At 35.2% G+C, this 19,803-nt stretch overlaps 1 protein-coding gene across 1 annotated transcript in view; it reads left to right on the forward strand.

Annotated features, from left to right (window-relative positions):
- Window positions 1-12,246, forward strand: part of Ubc4 (ubiquitin conjugating enzyme 4) — a 36,336-nt gene extending 24,090 nt beyond the window's left edge. Inside the window, exon 5 of the mRNA XM_081727752.1 lies at window positions 5,643-12,246. Coding sequence (XP_081583878.1) covers window positions 5,643-5,779 — 137 coding nt within the window. The 3' untranslated portion in view covers window positions 5,780-12,246. The remainder of the gene's footprint in view (window positions 1-5,642) is intronic.
- Window positions 12,247-19,803: the final 7,557 nt, after the last annotated feature.

Below are 19,803 nucleotides of genomic sequence, written 5' to 3' on the forward strand. Positions count from 1 at the left end.
TTGTATACAGGGTTAGTTAGTATATCCAGCGTTTCATGGCCAAATGAGAATGAAAAAGGAAGGAAATAAAAAAACATTTCTTCAATGTTTGGAGTGTTTTGCCCAATGAACGCCATATATCACTGACATTATAATTAAATATGTGTGTAATGTATTTGCGTATTACATACTGAATGCAAGAAGAAAGAAAACACTGATCATACACGAATTAGAAACACCAACCAGATGTAGGCTCAAATCTTGCAAACGGTGCGAGATATTGAAGAAATCTCCCCTTTATGATACTTCTTGCCGATTTTTATCAAGACTTCTTTCACTTGTGTCTGTAAAGGAACATGTACAGATGTTGTGAGGAATGATAAGGAGATTCATGCTCATATGTGAATGATGTGCTATGTAAAGAGCGCGGGTTTGGCTAGTTATTATTTAATTTGATAGTGTACCCCAGAGAAGTACATTTTTAAATTCTGCCACCTCGTCTTTTGTAGATAATTATTGACATTTGGCATTGATGCTTCAAATTTGGTAATAACATTTCTACCAAGATGATTCTGTAATTCCTTGACACTCTTTTCCCTGCTTTATCCTCGATTCTTCATCATTATAGAATCAGTTTGTTCTTTTAGGTGCGGAATGCCAAGGTTCGATTCCCGGTGGGTGTTCATGTGGGTTTGGATAACACATTAGGGTGTAAGTCCATGTCTCATACAGCCTCAGTGCTGAAAGAAATTCTAAATTTGACACAAACTTGGACTCCACTTCATACCTAGCTATACAAAAGATAAAGTATGACGAGTGAAAATGTATCGTTATTAATGATATACCGTACAGAGTGGGGAAAAAAAAGAGATCAGTTGTGGACTGAGTGGCTGTGCACGAATTTCAAGTGTGACAGAAATCATGTCCGTTCAGGAAGCAGATGGGGTAGCGTAGTGTATTGGCACAGTAACTTGGAGAGTTTTCAATATAATTCGTACTTCTAAAGAAATTGTACGTTATAAAATCGGTTATTTCTTTCATTTATCGCTTATTATGATTATTCATGTAGTCGAATGGTTTTATAGGCTCGTACTTAGGTGCTCATAGTTCCAGAAATTGAATGACGTGAAATATGTAGTTTTTACTTCCCACACTTATGTCCTTTAGGCCAAAGAAGAAGGATGGTTAATGAAAGTGAATGGTTATAAAAGAATTGGCGGAATGAAAATGTGGGAGAAAACGACAAAACCTTGAGAAAACCCACATACACGATATTATCCACCACAGACACGCATGATCGAGGATCAAAGCAGGAACCCTTCGCACCAGAGGTGTGCTCTCTACCACTGATCCAGTTTTAGGATGTGAGGAAGTGTTGTGTGTGATTTAACGCCCCTTTTCAACACGTTCTTTTTGAGATGTGGACCTACTACAGGTAGAATCCGAACCGACGTAATATGTTCAAATTTTAGTGGTCTTATCACAAAAATCGAACCCAGGACTACGTTCACCAAAAGTGTACGCGCTAGCCACTAGACTAGCGTGAAGGCATAAATGTTTATGCTTTGAATTGAATGTGGTCAAATTACGTACGACAGAATATAGACCATAGTGTTGCGTTTAGCTTTTAATAATAATAATGAATGGATAAACTCTGCAAATTATCTCACCTCCAATTGTGATTCCTGAGTAACCTTTGCACTTAAAAGCTTTCTGTTTTCCCCTGAGGGTGCACTCAAATTGCGCAAAAAATGTTTGCAACGTTGCCATCATTACCATAAGCATTTTGACTAATTAAAGCAATGCAATTTGTTTTAGGTAAAAAGAAAAAAAAAAGTACAAAGTACAAAGTAATGGATGACAATAGCATTTTCAGTTATTGCTATTATGTGTGTGTTTGGGTGTCGTTAGAGAGGGAGACGGAGCTACATGTTCCAGTCGATAATTTTCTGTATCATGTCTAACTGTAAGGTTGCCTGTAAGATTAAAACTAAGAAAATATTTATTGGAAGTAAATACTTATTGAAAAAGTATAAGGAAAATAAACTTATAAGAAAGAAACAAAAAAATATAAATATTCCTGGAAGTTCCCTTTAAATATCGTGGACAGGCGTTCGACCAGAGATAAGGATTTGATTATATTTTCCAGTTTTGGCCAATCACAAACAAGCATTTGTTTACATGTTTCAGGTGTGTCTATCACGTATCCTTTCCTTTCTATAAATGATCCTTATATTTTCATTTGCGTATATATGACTCCAAAGTTGAATCTTGAATCTGGGGATAACCTATATATTTCGTGAAAGGGTTTGTCGAGCAGGTTCAAAACAGGTTTCGATTCCTTGCCCGGAAGCGACCTCACCTTTTCAGGGTTGGAAATAAATAGAACAACTTGACCTATATATCCTATATATCAAAATACTCCGCATGACTAGTAGATTAAGAATATAATATGCACTGCCCAATTATATCCTATATCAAGTTAATAAACCCAAAAAATGATTATTTCACTCTGAATATCCTATATTAATGAACCTCACTATCACGCCGTAGAGTGATTGTGAGACAGTATGAGTTACGTAGCCGTCACACCTTACAACAAAGGCCAATTCCTCGTAGCACCATCTTGCTGTTACGTAACTCTCACACATAGCCAAAAACTAAAACCAAGCATCCAGCCGGAGCTTTCTTCCCTCTCATCACCCGAGCCTTGTCGTGGCTAGAGGGCTTAAACCCTAAAGGGCGACCAATCTGGTATATATAGCTACAAAGGAAGAGCTTTTCGGATCGAGTAAATGAGCTCAAATTACCACCACGACTAGTTTTCCCTAATTAGTAACTCAAAATCTATTGAACGTTTTTGTACCGTGTGACCTATCAAACAACTCGTCTAAATGAGCAGTTGACGAATATATAATGAACGTACTGGTCTGACAACGTATATAGGTGAAATCATTGAAAATGTACAAATTGAAATATGTACACCGAATGTGTCACATCTAGCCCAGGAATAAAAGTGAGTGGGAACGCGGGGGTACGTCGTCCCCCATTTCCAGAAAATATCTGCGGCGTCCCTCCCGCTTTCTAAAAAATTACAATGGCCAAAGATAGACACGGGGGACGGCTTGACCTCATGCGTCCTCCTACCTTTTCAGATCCACTTTAACCTTGATCTAGCCATAACAGTGAGTCATATTAGTTGTTATACCAGATGACGTACTGTTGACTGGAAATTATGGATATGCTTTTCTCAACTTTATAGGTCCACTAACATAGGATATAATTCAGTAGTTCATATTATATTCTTAATCTACTAGTCATGCAAATCACTTTGATATATAGGACATATAGGTTAAGTTGTTCTATATATTTCCAACCCTGAAGGAATGGGGTCACTTCCGGCAAGGAATTGAAACTTGTTTTGGAACTTGCTCGACAAACTCTTACAGGAAATGCGACAAGTGAACTTTGTGGTGGACAAACACCGTGTATGTAGGTTTCCTCAGGGTTCTCCTACTTTCTTCATTCCACCATTTCATTAATTTCTCATCATCACTGTCTCCTTTAGCCTAGCCGGCATAAACGTGGAACGTAAAACTCAAAGATTTCATTTCATTTTCTTTCAGGAAATATATAGGTTATCTACAGATTTAAGGTTTAACTTTGAAGACATCCCTGATTAGTTACTGTTCTTGGGCTGTAAGGAAAATGTCTTATATATTATTACCATATAAATTGTTACAGAAATGAGTGGTCAGTGTGCTGGTGGCGGATATAATAAGAATAATGTAAGAAGCCAATGAGGAACGAAAATCACAACGAGCCAATTAGGATCGAGAATTAATAGCAAATTTTAATGAGATGGGTACTATAAATAAAGAGCAATAGACTGGAAAATTATTAGTGAAACTATCAGGATGGAGTTTATATTGACGAAAACAGAAAAAGGTATACCTTGTATATTAAAGGGAAGCTTTAAGTTTCGTTTCTTTCGCCAAGGAAAATTTCACGAATCATGTTGTTGGTGGAAATTTGCGCAATTTCAGCACTTTCTGCTCTCCGTTAATAAGTCCTAGATTACAGAAATTATCAAAGATCTAATCCCTAGAAAAATTTACCCAGTGTTGTTGCACCGTCTCCTGGAGCCTTGTTCACATGAGTAAGAAAGAGTAACGGAAACATCAAGGAAATATAAACGAATGAATTCACCAGGAAGAGCAGTGATGATATACTTTATCTTTTACTTTGCTATGAAACATCAAATAGCGTTGCGGCACAACTTAGCTGCTTCTCCATTCTATTGAATCCTCTTTTTATTATTCCATTAAAAATTCGAGTAAACCATATCATTCCTTTACTTAAAATGTTCCATGCTTGTCGATAAGAATATTATCTAGTCCTGGGGCTTTACTACTTTCCATCTTTTTCATAGCGTTTTCCATGTCTACCATAGTAGTCACAGGCCGAACTGTTGTGTTTCTTCTAAATGTTTCTAAATGTCTTCTGAAATAGCTCTTTCACATGCTACTTTTTAATAACAAATTCTTGTGTAGCTTTTTTCCTAAGTATTACTAATAGCACTTCATTAATTTTTAGTAAATAATTCAGGATATGTATATTAGATTGAAAGTTACTACGAGAGTTTTGACATTCTTGAAGAGTTTTCGGATATAAAATCGTGTAATTCTGACTTTAGAACTGGCGATCGTTTCAGTTACCTTGTTTTCATCTTCCTATTAGAGAACAGCATTCTGTTGTGCCGTCGTTTATAAACTCTGACTCTGTGTTACCTAACGTAAAGATCCCAGGTCGCTTTCTTCATTCCTTCAATTCGCCGGGTAGTATGATCACTGAGGGACATCACTCATACATGACCAGCTAAAATGGCCATACGTACCGACAGCTCAGAAATGTAATTCCTAATTCCCCTAATGAACTCTGATTGGCTGCCTTTCTTTCTGTCCTGATATGGGTATTCCAATTAGGATTCAGTTGGCCAAATTTAAGTTGTTGGAGTGTTTTTTTTAATTTCAGTAGTTTCTTTAGTTACTTTTAGAGTAGTGGTTGCTATTACGAAGCACTTCCATAATATGAAATTGTATCCGGTGACTGTGTTGGAAGAAGTGTTCGACTACAACTATTTTTGTCACCTTTCTCGTGTGGCAATATCTTCTTTTATTATGGTTTGAATTATTATGACGTGATAGTAATGTTAAGGTAGAACTACATATTTTTATCAATTCCCCCCCTGAATGGCAATTATTTTAACTTGACCGGTTTTAAAAGTGCTTGAGTATTCAGGTTTCTATTTAGTGATCTTTCGTATTCAGCTGTTATCAGGACCAGTACCGATGTCATTGCTTCTTTACCTGCGATTTATTTTTTCTTCCTTTTTTTTCGTTTTTTCCATTCTTTCTTGATTTATTTATTTATTTATTTACTCACTAGCTGCACTTTTCTCTGGAAGAAACTAATAAAAATGTGTAGTTCTACAAACAGAATAATTTCTTAATAAAACACACTCATAAAGAATATGACAATTGTTTAGTGAAACTAGCGTCGATTTGCCGTTTTTACCACTTCGATACTTACTTAAATACAATTCCATTATCAATATCCATCCTGTTACGTCATTAATTTTCTTTTTAAAAAAAATGTTTCAGGACCTCATAAAAATCCAGATTTTGATGCCAAAATTCGTCGTTTGACCGATATGGGAGTTGAAGAACACACAGCGAGAGTTGCCTTATCCTCGTATAGTTGGGATTTGGAAAGAGCCACGGAGCAGCTATTTAGTTAGTGTTTTTAAAGAACACATTCTAGGTTAGAAGTTTACGTTTATAAATGAATAATTAATGAAACACCTCATTCAGTGGTAGTGCTCAAACTGAAAGACACAACAATTAAGTTTCTGTAAGATTTTTTTTTCCCGAAGACTGCAGGCAGTGATATCATCTTGCTAGTGATAAATGAAACATTCATAGAATGAACAGAAAAGACGTGGTACTTGTAAAACATAATTTCTCCAAAATTCAGCTTCTTATTTATTTACTATGTTATGTATCCAGAAATGTTAATATAAATTGAGTCAATTGCTGGTTTATGAAAATTATTCCAATTTTTTTTCTGCCTCTAAGATAATTTTGAACATAAGATAATATGTAAAAATGTTCCATTGGCGATTTGTTTTTCACGAAGCCTTAAGTTATTTATTATATTGAAAAGTAAAGAGATGGTGTTGATTCCATTAAATTAATCCATGTGTATGTATATATTTTTTTAAAAAAAAAGTTTTATATACATGTATAAACATGTTACTAAACAAAATTAACATCATTTGCCATGTACATTGGGGATAGAGAGGTCTGATTAAAACAACGCCATTGCTTTTTTTTAACCTTTGTTATTATTTACGAAAAACTGTTATTGTTTTGTGTATGTTTCTTGTGGGTGGGTTTTCTCGATAATATAAATTTGAAACATTTTGTGTATTTGTAAGAAAAATTATCATGCCATGTTTTCTTTTTTATTGTAAAAAATAAGTGTTGTGTAACTTTTTTTAAGAAAAGAAATATAACAGCACCAGGTGTATATTATACATTCCTGTTGTTAGTTTACGTGAGCTTCTGATAAATTGCATTATATGTAGAGTTAAAAAGAAAGTACTCGCAAGTGGTCAGTTCTATTGTACTTACTTAAAATTCTGATTCCTGAAAATATTTTACTTCTTAGGTTTCGGTTCCCCTCTGGAGCCTTATTCACGGATGATCAAAATAGGTTGAAAAAGGTTAATGCATCAAGGAACGGATTCACCGAGGTGGAACAGTGCGAAAGACACCTTGTTGATTGCTACCAGCCACACTTCAAACGGTAGTGCATCACACTGTGAATTGGCGGGCTCAAGATGTACGTTCTTTTGTTCGAGGAGAGAATGTTGCCAGCTCATGTTAATGTTTTTGTTGTAGTGCCAACACTATACATTTTTTTAAAAATTACTCTCTCGTTTATCATTTAACCATCTAATTTTCAACGTACTAAAAAGTTTATTACTGATTTCTCTGTCGGTGAATGTGTGTGTGTCTGTTATTTGTGATTTTTTCAATTTTGAGCCCTCCATTCGATAGAGCATAAAAAACTATCTCAAGGAAGTGATGGAATTTTTCGCGTCACTCTTACCGTTCCCGAGATATTGGCCAAAAGAATTTTGAAAGTTGCATCGCTCTATCTTATTCTTGGCTCCAAATAAATTTCTTGAGTCCATATTATATGATAAAAATAACTTTTAAAAGAACAGGTCAAGAAACATCTCGGAAATGATAAAACAAAAATACCCAGTTTCGGTTCTTTCGACAGGTTTAAAAGTAACACAGCATAATATTATTTGAATCTAAGGATTTTACTTGGAGCCAAGAATGGAATAGAACGACTTTTTTTTTTTAATCAAAACAACATAAACGAGAGCCGGCTAAGTAAGGAGTAAGAGAGAAAACTTTAAATAAAAAAAAAGTACACTATTGGCACAAATACATTAACATGAGCTAATAGCCTTCCTTGCGTGAGCACAAGAACATATGACTTGAGCCAGTCTTTTCACAGTTTCCTCCACTGCTACTTGACGTGACCGGCAAAAATCCTAGTTTTTCACTGTTCTAGCCTGGTGAAGACAATTATTATTATTATTATTATTATTATTATTATTATTATTATTATTATTATTATTATTATTATTTGCTTGCCGTTTTTACTGCTTTTCTCCTAGTTTTATACTGTGAACAAAACGCTCCAGGGCAGAGTCGCAAGGTAAGAAGTGAAAGATATTTTCAGAAATCAAAATTTTAAGTTAGTAAAATGTTCATTAAAATTATGTAGGCGCATGAGAGGATGATTCAAATTAACAAAAAATTGGTTACTTGCCAATATATCTTCCCGTGAGAAAACTAAATATTCTCCAAACGTATTGGAACAATAAGCTAGTTCTGTCTTCAGTGGTAAGGTAACAAGGATAAAAACGAATAACAGAAATATGGTATGGGAACAGGAATACCAGCAAATGAGTATAACGTACAATGGGGACTAGAAACGTGAATCTGGTAGCTTGCTTTTTTTTTTTTTTTTTTTTTTTTTTTTTTTTTTTTTTTTTTTTTTTTTTTTTACTGATATCCGATTGCATAATAAATTTATAACAAAAGTATATCGAAAACTCACTGCAGACACTATTTACATACATCAACAGTCAGCCCTTCAATACAAGGTCAATACTTGGAAAAATTTCTTTCGTAGAATATTACTAATTTGTCATTGGCTAACTGATCTCGATGATGAAATACAGATTTTATATCAAATCGGACAAAAGAACAGTTACAAAAATGGTTTAACCAAACACGGATATCGGTGTAAGTTATTAAAAAATCTATTCCCAAAGAAACAGGAACTTGAGTAGGAATTCCATACTTTCCACAACTATCGACAAAAAAATTCAGCATATTCTTGCTAAGCATGACATATCTATTCCCAATATCCCCCAAAAAGTTTAGAAAAGCATCTGATCGGCTTTATATGTTACTTTATTGATCCGTGAAATAAGTCAGGTGTATTTATCATGCTCAGTATCAATGTTATTCTTCATATATAGGACAAACCAAGAGCAGTATTAACACTCTTGTTAAAGAACATACTAGACAATCAAAAAAGTCACAAGAAGAGGGTATGTCAGGATTGTTACTTCACCTAAAGCACATAGACATAATGTAAAATAGGTTAATGTGATTATTCGGCAAAAACAAAATACAACGGGAGATCAAAGAATCATTCTTTATTCATAAATGTAAACTGACTTTACGTCTGGATTCTGGCAACATTGATAAAATCTGTCTACCTACCTTTGATGTGTATATTGGTCCTGGCAACGTAACATAAACCCTACGCTTGTTTCAAACTCAATTCTTTCTTTCTTCCACTGTGCTCTGCTCATTCTTTTTAGTCCCTATTTTTAAGTTATGCTCATTTGATGGTGTGTATTCCTGTTCACATATCATATTTCTCTTTTTCATTTTTATCCTTATCTTACCACTGAAGACGGAACTAGCTTGTTGTTACGATATGTCGGAAGAATATTTAATTTCCCACGAGAGGATATATTGGTAAGTAATCAATTTTTTGTTAAAGTAAAATGATCATTAAAATTTCTGATGGTGTCAGTACATTGTCTCGTCAGTTTTAGTTATATTGGAATGTGGTAAGATTCTGATATGATGCCAGTGGAATTTTCAGGGAGCTGATTTTTAGGTAAATACTTTTTTTTTTTTCTTTCTTTCTTTCTTGTCGAAAATTCATTCCACATTAGGGTTGAGTTTTGCATATGGTTGTGATGTAATCTGTGAAATTTAACTTAACATTTAAAAAAATATATATATTATTATTTTAGCTCAATCATAACAAATCCATCACCAAATTTGTACAGAACGCATATTTACTGCTAAAGACTTGTTAATATGTATATGTTTGAGATATTCTACAGAAAATGGTGGATTGAGTAAAATGTTCTTACTTCAATTTAAAATTGAAAAGACGTTAAATTATTTCGATATTCTTTGATTTCTTCATCGGCACATTCATTAGTTACATCAGACTCCTTCAAAAGTCATCGTAGTATGAGAATATCGTAGAAGAGCTAAAGTAACGTAAATTATAAGAAAATAATTAAAGTATACACAATATTCTAGAAACACTTAAAGATTACTTGGCACACTTAAGCACTTTCTTCCGTTTTCTTGGAAGATAAGTCTACACATGAATATCACTGATTTGTAAATGGTGAAGTCGCAATTTATTGTCGATAATAGTGCATTTTGGATCAAAAGATCCAACATATTTCAATCAAAAATTTTCGTGTAGGCCTTATATCTGGAGAACTACAAACAATGTAACTAAACCCAAACTATCACTTAACTATGATGTGCTTATTCCGTAGAAAATACGAAAATTGGATTTAGGGGCCGTTCAAAAATTTCGTGGCCCCTGATCCAAGAACTAATTGTAGACCAAGATCGCAATTTTTTTATCTTTTCTTGATCTTCCTAAAATTCTTGTTATGAGATAATACGAAAGAATGTACAGGGAAACCTCTGAATAACGGACACTACTGGGATATGAACTTTTGTCCGTTACTGAGGTTATAGAAATTTAATTTCTCACAACGGTAATTATATGCAGTAATATACAGTAAATATATTATGTATGAGCATAAATACGTAAAATTCAATATGAAAATACTCTATTTAGTACGTATTTGAACTACTGAGAGGGCTGAAGGAGAAATTTATTTATGTTAAATAATAATATTGCTCAGGGATGTGTTAATATATTCGTATTCTGGAACCCGATAAACTCCTTTGTTTACCGAAAAATGCATGATTTTTCCTCTACAAGGGTTTAAAAAAAAAAAAAAAAAAAAGCAAGTGTCCTCTGAGAATCCTCTGTACGGTTGCGAAGAAATGTGTGTGGGGGGGGAAGGTTGGGGGTGGGGGGAGGAAAGAGACTTAATTTGTCAGGGTGTCTATCGGTCACGAAAGTCATGAAATCAAAAAACGGTCATGAAAGTCAAGAAAAAGTCTCGAAATTTAGCTTTCGGATCACGATTTTTTAAAATTTGTACAAATATAAGTACAGACTGGAAAATTTTGTTCTATAAAACGTCAAAATCCATCACCAAAATTGTCTGTGTATCAGCTTTAGACACTACCAAATCGCAAGAAAAGCATGCCTCTATCACATGTATAAAAATTCGGCCTAATTCGCACGCAAATTCGTTCTTGAGAATGTTGCGAAATTGTATGCTTTGATTTGAAGCTGTTCTGTTTGATGGTTCACCAGGTCTAGACTCATGACAGATACATTTGTGGGGAAAAGACATTTCTGTCTAATTTATCGCAGACCCGAGAATAATTCCTGTCCGTTATGAAGAGGTTATTGAAACGTTTAGAGGGAAAAGGGATTGTCCGCGTCCGTATCTGTGTGTGTCCGTAAAAGGGAGGGTTTTATTCCATAAGAGAACATATATTTTTGCCGGGACAAAAAAATCTGTCCGTGTTATAAAGGTGTCCGTTAAGGGAGGTTTCACTGTAGTTGATACAAAAATGTACTGAATTCACTGATCATATATCACTAAGTTTTTCTTGGAACAGACTATGGAAATGAAAGCGCTTGTGCTAAGTTGATGATCCTTTTGTAGTAAATTTAAATTGTTTTGGCTAAATATTCAAATATATACGGGTAAGTATTCTTATACGTAGAAAATGTTTCAAGGAGTCTGATGTAACTAGGCGGTGGAAACATCAGAGAGTAGTGAAATGATTTTAAACGTCTTTTCACTTTTAAATTTACGCTAAAGTAAGCACATACTTATTCAATTATTTAATAAGTATCCTATAAGATCCATAATTAGTAAAGATTTGGTGGATTCTTGATATTACGATATATGTTAGAATTGGCACCTAAAGTTAGATGCTATGGAAAGAAAAGTTGAAGAAATTGCCACAGAGGAGTTAATATTTAACGCGGAGTTCAAGAGAGACAATGTGTAATTAGGTGAAACTTACGGTGGATGTAGTATATCTCGACTTTTCAAATGTCCGCGCCTGCCTAATTATGTAAGGCCACTTTTGCAATATACAGGCGAGCTTTTCAAAGACAGTGAAGCATACATTTGCGATTATAAATAAGTATTTCTTTGTGCATTGTAATCAGAATACATCACTGATTCTGCTGTCATTGATTAGTAATTACTTGTTTTTCTGAATTTCCAGCACAAATTATGCTATTTCTTAGCAAAATGATTTTTTTAACGATTTATCTATTTGTAGCTTCTAAAAATATGTATTTAGTTTTAATACCTAAGAATCGGCTCCAAAGTAATTGAGTGTATTTTAAAATCCTTTGTGCTTCTAAGCAAGTGAAATGTGGGCCTTTCACTCAACCAGACATAATAGTTTTTGCATGTTAAGAGCAGTAAGACGAAGTGGAACGAATTGTCTTGCATACTATTATTTAATATTGCTCTGTGTATTGTTACGAATGACGTTCAGTAATCTCAAGGAATCCTGTTTATATGTAATAATATTGAGAAAGGTTAAAATGAACTAATTTTCTACAATATATTCGAGATCAGTGAATAATACACAGATACACACATGTTTTTCGAAATTTAGAATGTTAATTGTAAACCTTTGTACCCATTTTTATTATTATTATAAATAGTTTGTTTTCAGACTTTTGCGCTTGGTGTTTTAGGTGCGTTAAATACGGCTATTATTTAACGAAAATATCTAAACATTAGTGCTTATGGTTGATCTCAGAGCAAGAAACGGTGTAGATATTTAAAACCATGTTAATTAACTCTTGTGTATAAATTTCTTAAACCTTTGTCACATTTCAGCAATGTAATATCTGTTCTCACAAATGTTTTTTTCTTAATCAATTGTGCAGTGAATGGAGATCCTGCTTCAACCGTATTCCAGGTAAATTAAGGGAGATAAAAATGATGTTTTCTCCCACTATATACCCCGCTACATATGCGAGGCCAAGGAAATTCATAGTAAGAATTTTCCACTGAACCGGGAACTCAATTTGGGCCTTTGGTTTAACCACTGTGGCCAGCTCCCTTCCCAGCTACATATCTTCACTTCTGAAGTAGGTTTTCACCCATTAAACAACACAACTGCTGTTGTACTTGGACAAGACGCTGTCTATTCATTAACACTTTTGACGATTGAATTAGGTATCGTCTGATAAACAATAGAGGCAACAACCGATTTTTAAGGCGTTTGGTCTTACCAAAATCTTCCTTATATTATTTACTCTGTGTGTCCGAGAGACTCAAAATTTCAAGAACTACTTCATGGATCCAAAACCGAACCACTTGGCGTAACGGCCCGATTTGTGGGCCTGAGTCACTCCACGCCATCTGTTAGCGATTTGGGGTACTACATATAGGCTAGTGATGAACGCGTGGTCAGCGCGTCGCGTCGCTCTATCGCTAACCGGCGTATCGGGAGCCTTCTAGACGTAGTGGCTGTCTTTTATTCATGTGACTTCCCAGTTTGCCTCACGACGCTGAGTGGACGCCGAAAATTGGGAAGGCACCGGTCGGGAATCGAACCTGGGACCACGCGGACATGACTCCAACGCTCCAGTCACCAGACTATGATGTCCCCACTGCTTCATGATCACCAATTTTGGCTAGGATGTAGAGGTCAACAGTTAGGAGTCGAATTCTTTGATGGGGATGATGTATTTAGTTGATCCCAAGATATCGACAATCAAAAATCAGTTCTCTATATATTCCAATGGGAGTAATTATGGATATCATCCCTGCTTGATGGACTGCCCGCAGTATTGTTGAGTCTAGCGGGACAGTATAATGCTCAGGATACAAAATACTAATATTTCCGTAGAATAAAATGCGAAAATTGAAGTAAATGATCTTCTGCTCTACAGATCTAAAGACTTGATGATTTTCAAGTGTTCATTCTTCTTTAAATCTACTTAATTCCAGATAAAATGCTATATTTTAAGCCTAGACTTGGTAAAATTTAAGTTAAGGAGTTTGGTTTACCAAAAGCCAAATCGAACCAAACTCTTTCGCGTGGTGTACACTGACACAGCTGCTTGTGAGTATTAAACAGTGAAAACACGTAAGTTTATATATATATAAGACTGTGCACACAATTCGGGATCCCGGAATGGTTAGTTCGATTTCCAATGCAGTTACAAGTATGATGCACAAACAAGGATTTAATGGGACATATGTTCACCTAATATTTGTATAGTTTAGCGTATATTCATCTTAAATTTACGAAAGAACAAACGTATATGGGGTGAATATACTGTGTTTTTGAAAATGAACGAGCGGTATACCCATCTAAAATTCGAGCACTATATCACATCACAATGCGCTTATATATATATATATATATATATATATATATATATATATATATATATATATATATATATATATATATATATATATATATATATATATATATATTAAAAATGCAGTTTATGCCAAAGAGAATGACTTTATTCTAAGGTTATGTAGCAAAATAGTTGTATGCGAGTTTTGCTTGTACCTTTCATTATACTAAATTAAGAGTTTGTGATGATTTTAAGTTGCCTGTTGTGTTGGATGGTTGCAAAACATGGTCTCTTCTTTAAGGGAAGAACGCAGAGTGAAAGTATTTGAGAATAAAATCCTGAGAAATATTCGGACCCAAGAGGAATGGAAATGAGGAACTCATAATTTAGACCGTTTATCAAACATTGTTAGGGTCATCAAATCTAGAAGGATCAAATTAGCAGATCATGTAGCCAGAATGGAAGGAAGTACGAAAGCTTTAAAAAAGTGTCAACTGGAAGTCCAATTGGAAAATGGCCATAAGGGAGATCTAGGCGCAGTGGGAGGACAATATTAAGATAAGAATACAAACTAGGAACAGGATTCAGTCCGTTAAAGACAGAAGTCAAGGGAGAGCTTTTGTGAACGCGGCATTGAACCTGTGGGTTCCATAGGCCATAGTAAGATAATTTTAAGTGCTCATTAACGTAATGTTTACTAGTGTCTTGCTAGTGATATAATGAAAGAATTAATTATTGTACAGATGTGTTCAAGTTATTAGACTCAACATTCAGTTTCTGAATATTTTACTGTTCTTACAATATTACGTAAGAAAATCTGTGCGAACTTAGTCCAAATTACTACTTTGTCCTAATTTCTAGTGGGTGTGGCATATGCTTTTCAATATCAATAAAACAAATGCGTACGTATCATTCAAATATAATTACTATAAAGTGTATATATCCAAATTGGAAACAAAAAATGAAATGGAATACTTACAAAAAAATTCTCTTTCACACAAAGATTAATATTTCTTATGAAAACCCTTATTCTTCATTAAGTCTTTCATCCTTTGTAGCATCCTATGTACGAGTTTAGCATATTTTGCCTTCAATTCAGCATCGTGATACCACAAATTGTTGATCTCCTTGATCAATTGAAGTTTGGTTCTAATGTGCTTCTTCTCTAGCTTTTCTTTTATGAAGCTCCAAAAGTTTTCAATCGGGTTCATATCAGGACTAGTGCCTGGCCACAGAAGAACACTAATTTCGTTGTCCTCGAAGAATTTTGTCACAGCTTCGGCCCGGTGGCATGGGGCTCCATCATGCATATAGATGAATTGTACGTCATCAAACCAGAGTGCAGTCTGGGGAAGCAGTTCTTCTTGAACTTGTTGGTATTGGGCGTGCTTCATTGTCCTCTCTACTATATACAGTCTTCCAGGCCCGAAGACAGAGATCACACGCCAGACCATGACTGAAGTAGGATGCTTCACGGTTTATTAGACATTCCAACTTAAATTCCTCCCAGGTCAACGTCGCACATATTGTGAACATTCATCAAACACAAAGATACATGATTCATCACTGAAACACTATTCTCCAATCGTCAGCAGTCCAATATTCTAGGCCTCGTGCCCATTCGAGGCGATTCTTTGCCATGATTGGAGTAGACTTTAATTTTTGTTTTCTTTCTTGACCGTGTGCTTTTATTCCCTTGGCACAAAGAATCCTTCGAACACTTTCAAGCCAAATGTCTGCGTCATACTCAGCCATTTTTATGCTTAAGTCTATTAGAAGTTGCACTTCTGTTTCCCAGAGCCAATGTTTTTAGTTTTCTGATACCTCTTAGCGATAGCTTTGGTTTTCGCTCACACTTCCCAACCCTATTTTGGCTCTTGTTCATTTCAACAGAGATTCTACTCACAGATTTTTGTTCTATCCCAACTCTGCTAGCAATGTATTGCGGTGTATATCTTATTTTGTTAACTTCCATTTTACGCGGAGAAAGGTCTTTTGCTTTTCCCATTATGTTGCAATTACAGGACTACACAGAATAAAAGATTGATACACGAAACACGTCACGATCATCTTAAACTAGCCCATTCGAACTGTTGAACACTGTCGTTAACTTCTTGCGACAGCAACCACAACACTTCAGACTGTAACTTGTTGATAGGAACCACAATAGCTATCTACAGCTGAAATGCCATTTTCAGAATTCCCCCTCACTAATACCATCTATTGTTCAACTGTGATATCACCACTTCAACTGTACAGTAAACAAATGAAGGATCCTATATTTGTGGTTTAACCATTAAATTAAATGTTCTAGAACTGTGAAATTAGGACTCCTACATCAATTTTGCATTTTTCGAGCGTGAGTCTAATAATTTGAACACGTCTGTATACACCAGTGCCAGTTTAAACCAGAGAGCCTTTAATTTTTCTCGCAAAGTACGCATTAGAATTTCATTTTTAGTCTATGAGATCTATTGACTTTTATTATACGGTGTAAAATTATGGATTAGCTTCTTCGCTATGTCGTTGCGGGTCAATCCGAATGGGGAAGGGGCAAATAGAGCTACATTACTGAAGCCCAGAATGAAATTGTCAAAAAAAAAAAAAAAAAAAAAAAAAAAAAAAAAAAAAAAAAAAAAATCAGTCTAATATTAACTAGGATATTTGATAGAAGTCTGTGAAAAAGTTGTTGATTCGGGAATCACATTTTGTGGTTACGGAGACTACACTGCTTATTGCTTAATATGATGTACTTCTTGGATTACTGGTGCGCTTAGTAAAAACAACGAGCTGAAATGTTCAAATAACAATATGTACAAGGTAACCAAAAAAAGTTGCCGTTCTAGAGCAGGGATAAACCAAGAGCAATACAGTGCTTTAACTCAACGTAAGATGGTGTTACGAGTAGAAACAGATCGAATTTCGTGGATATTGAAATGGCAGCAAAACAATGTTCTATTGTCCACAGCTTCATGGCTTAATTTGGAAATGAAATGATGTAGAATGAAATTGTAAGACTTCACGAACCTAATAATACCTTCCGCACATCTACCACTCTACCTATTTTAAAAATGTCCGTCCTCTCTGCTCCAACCTCTAGATTTCAATTTCTGATGAAAGTTCATATGGTTCAGATCGCACGTTAAGTTGTAGGTCCTTGTCTCGTTTTGTCCCGATGCTGAAAGAGTCGTTAAATTCAAATTCAACGAAGTATATTGCATGCCTTTTAATGGCGTTTTAATGGAAACTTGGCATCTATTAACAATCGCACATTCTTTCTTATAGTTTGAAAAAATCATTGCAGGACTTATCGAAATTCAGAACAACTACAAGTTTTGCTTTTATTAATTCACAGGAGCTTCTATTCCTAATATCAGTACACGATCGATCGAAAACTTATAATCGAGAAGGCTAAGATGGTAAAAACCAAATTATTCTTTAACATAAGGTTGGGGTGCCGATTAGATAGATAAAAACGCAGTCTGTGAACAAAGAAAATATTTAAAATCTGTAATTTATAAAAACATTTTAAAACTCCCCAAATCTTATTTCCTTTATTAAAAAAAAAATGAAAAGAAAGAAAACTCTCTACGGAGAAAATAAAACACGGGAAGAACGTAAGGTCTGGTAACCCTACTTTATACCAGTGGCGGCTGGTACTATATGTTGCATGGTTGTGCAACCGGATATTTCTTTAATACTAAAGATATTTTTAAGTATTAAAGTAGTGTATCAGTAAAAAATAAACCTTTGCTCTTGAGCGCAAAACAGTATTGATGCATTTCTAAAAAAAAATAATTTTAAAAAACTGAAAGAAAGAGAGTGATATACAAATCCAGTGGCAGCAAGCGTTGCCACTGGAAGCAGTAACATTGAGCATATGGCAGCGAGCTCCTATCTCTTAACATGACGAAGTGGATTTATTCTTGCATCGCTGCTATCCTCCCGTATTACGCGTTTGCAGTTGCTATTTCGTTGCAACTGGTATGTAGTCAGCTTCTGTAAGTAGTTACGAATTCCTCCGTTTGGCAGCGCTTGACTCAATTGATAGGTTGAGTGAGATAGACGCTTGGAAGAAAGAAGTTGGTCACCAAACAGAAACTCGCAAAGAGCAAATATGCGTCTGGTGATAGCAGGGGCGGATCCAAGCTGAATATTTGGGGCAGGGCAGTCGTTCGAAGTCAATAGATTTTATTTTACATTTATAATACAAAGGTAAAAATTCTTTGGATGGATTTTATTTTTAAAATAAAAAATATCCTATTCTGGGGGGGGGGGGGGGCGATCGAGAATCGAAGAAGAGAATGTCTTACCACTGGTCTAAATTCTATCTGTGTGTCGCTCGTGCACATGATCCCGTGTTCAATTTCCGGCGGAGAGCATAAAAAATTAATCTCAAATTATTCACTTTCAATACTCATCTGTCTTCTTTAGCCTAAATTGTTGGAATGTTAAACTATTATTATTATTATTATTATTTCATTTTCGAAGGAAAAAATCTTATATTTCATGCTTCTTTATAATAGAACAGCAGACAAAAATACGTAGTTACTGAAAATGAACTCTTTGTCCCTTATATTCATACAAAGAAATGCTAACAAAATGCATATTGTCGGAGGAGATAGGTGTTTCTGTACCTTAAAGAAAATAAACCGGAAAATATTTGCAGTAGCGATGCTTTCTATTCAGAAAAACTTGGCGAGCAGCATTTCAGATTTCAATGAAGTCATAGAAGAATTTAAAGCTCGAAAAGAACGAAGAAAGACCTTCCATTCTAAACTAATGCATAGTTTACTTAATTAAATAATTTTGTTTAACTGTGTGCATGCATGAATATATGCATTTTTTTTCTTCTTTTTCCTTCTTTTTGGCAGCTCCTCCGTGGCTAAGCGGTTAGCGTACGCGCCTTTGGCGTGGAAGACCCGGGTTCGATTCCCGGCGGGAGCTCATGTGGTTCGGATTCCACGTTAATCAGTAGGTCCACGTCTCATATAGCCTCGCTGCTGAACGGGACGTTAAACTCAAAATCAACTCAACTCTTCTTTTTGGGTTAACGATATCATTCATGGCTCACAGCACATGCTATATATTCGATTTATCTCTTGTTCAATAACATGAACGTAGAAGTTTTTGTATATAAATAGTGTATAAACGTACGTTGATAGTGGTTGTTTGAAAAACAGGAAATAACTTATATATCAAATCAACATTAGAGAATACACTTTAATCAATAAATATACAAATGGAGCTTATAAGGACTTTCCTCTTCATACTTCCTGAATACTTTTTGGATAAGACTCAAGAATGCTGGGGGGAGGGAACACTTGCGCGTAACTACATACCTTTGACATTGCAACATTGCAACCGGTACTTCTACGGACCACGAACCGCTACTGCTTTATACCACTTCTGTTCCATCAATAAAATTGTGATAATATGTCTGATGAAGAAAGTGATATATTTCCGAACCATAACACAGGGTAGTAAGTGTTTGCTGTGGTAAGCTTTGTTTTAAAGAAGTTCTATTTTGGTAAGTAACACTACAGAGGATGGACCATCTTGAACCGCCGCTGTAATTTAATAACTTTACAAGGTTATTACAAATGATTGACCCAATTTCATAAATTCACTGAAAAGTTTCTCACAAAACCCATTCTTTTCCGTGAGCTGTTGCAACTGTGTCGAAAATTGAAAGCGTCTGACTTTGTCATCAGTCGCCAGGGTGTAACAACTTCAAGCGGTAAGGTTGAATCATTTCCGTAAGATCTTCCAAACGGTAGGCTGTGGAATATTCAGCTTTCTGCCTGCTCTGTTCGTCAATTTCTTTAAGCTTCGTGCAAAACGCTCGCACGCGCTCAACCGTTCCTCACTGCAGGTCGACCAGTTGATTTGCCCTTACAGAGATTCTGA

The sequence above is a fragment of the Thermobia domestica genome, chromosome 10 (genome assembly GCF_964235325.1).
Source record: "Thermobia domestica chromosome 10, izTheDome1.hap1.1, whole genome shotgun sequence".
Lineage (NCBI taxonomy): Eukaryota > Metazoa > Arthropoda > Insecta > Zygentoma > Lepismatidae > Thermobia > Thermobia domestica.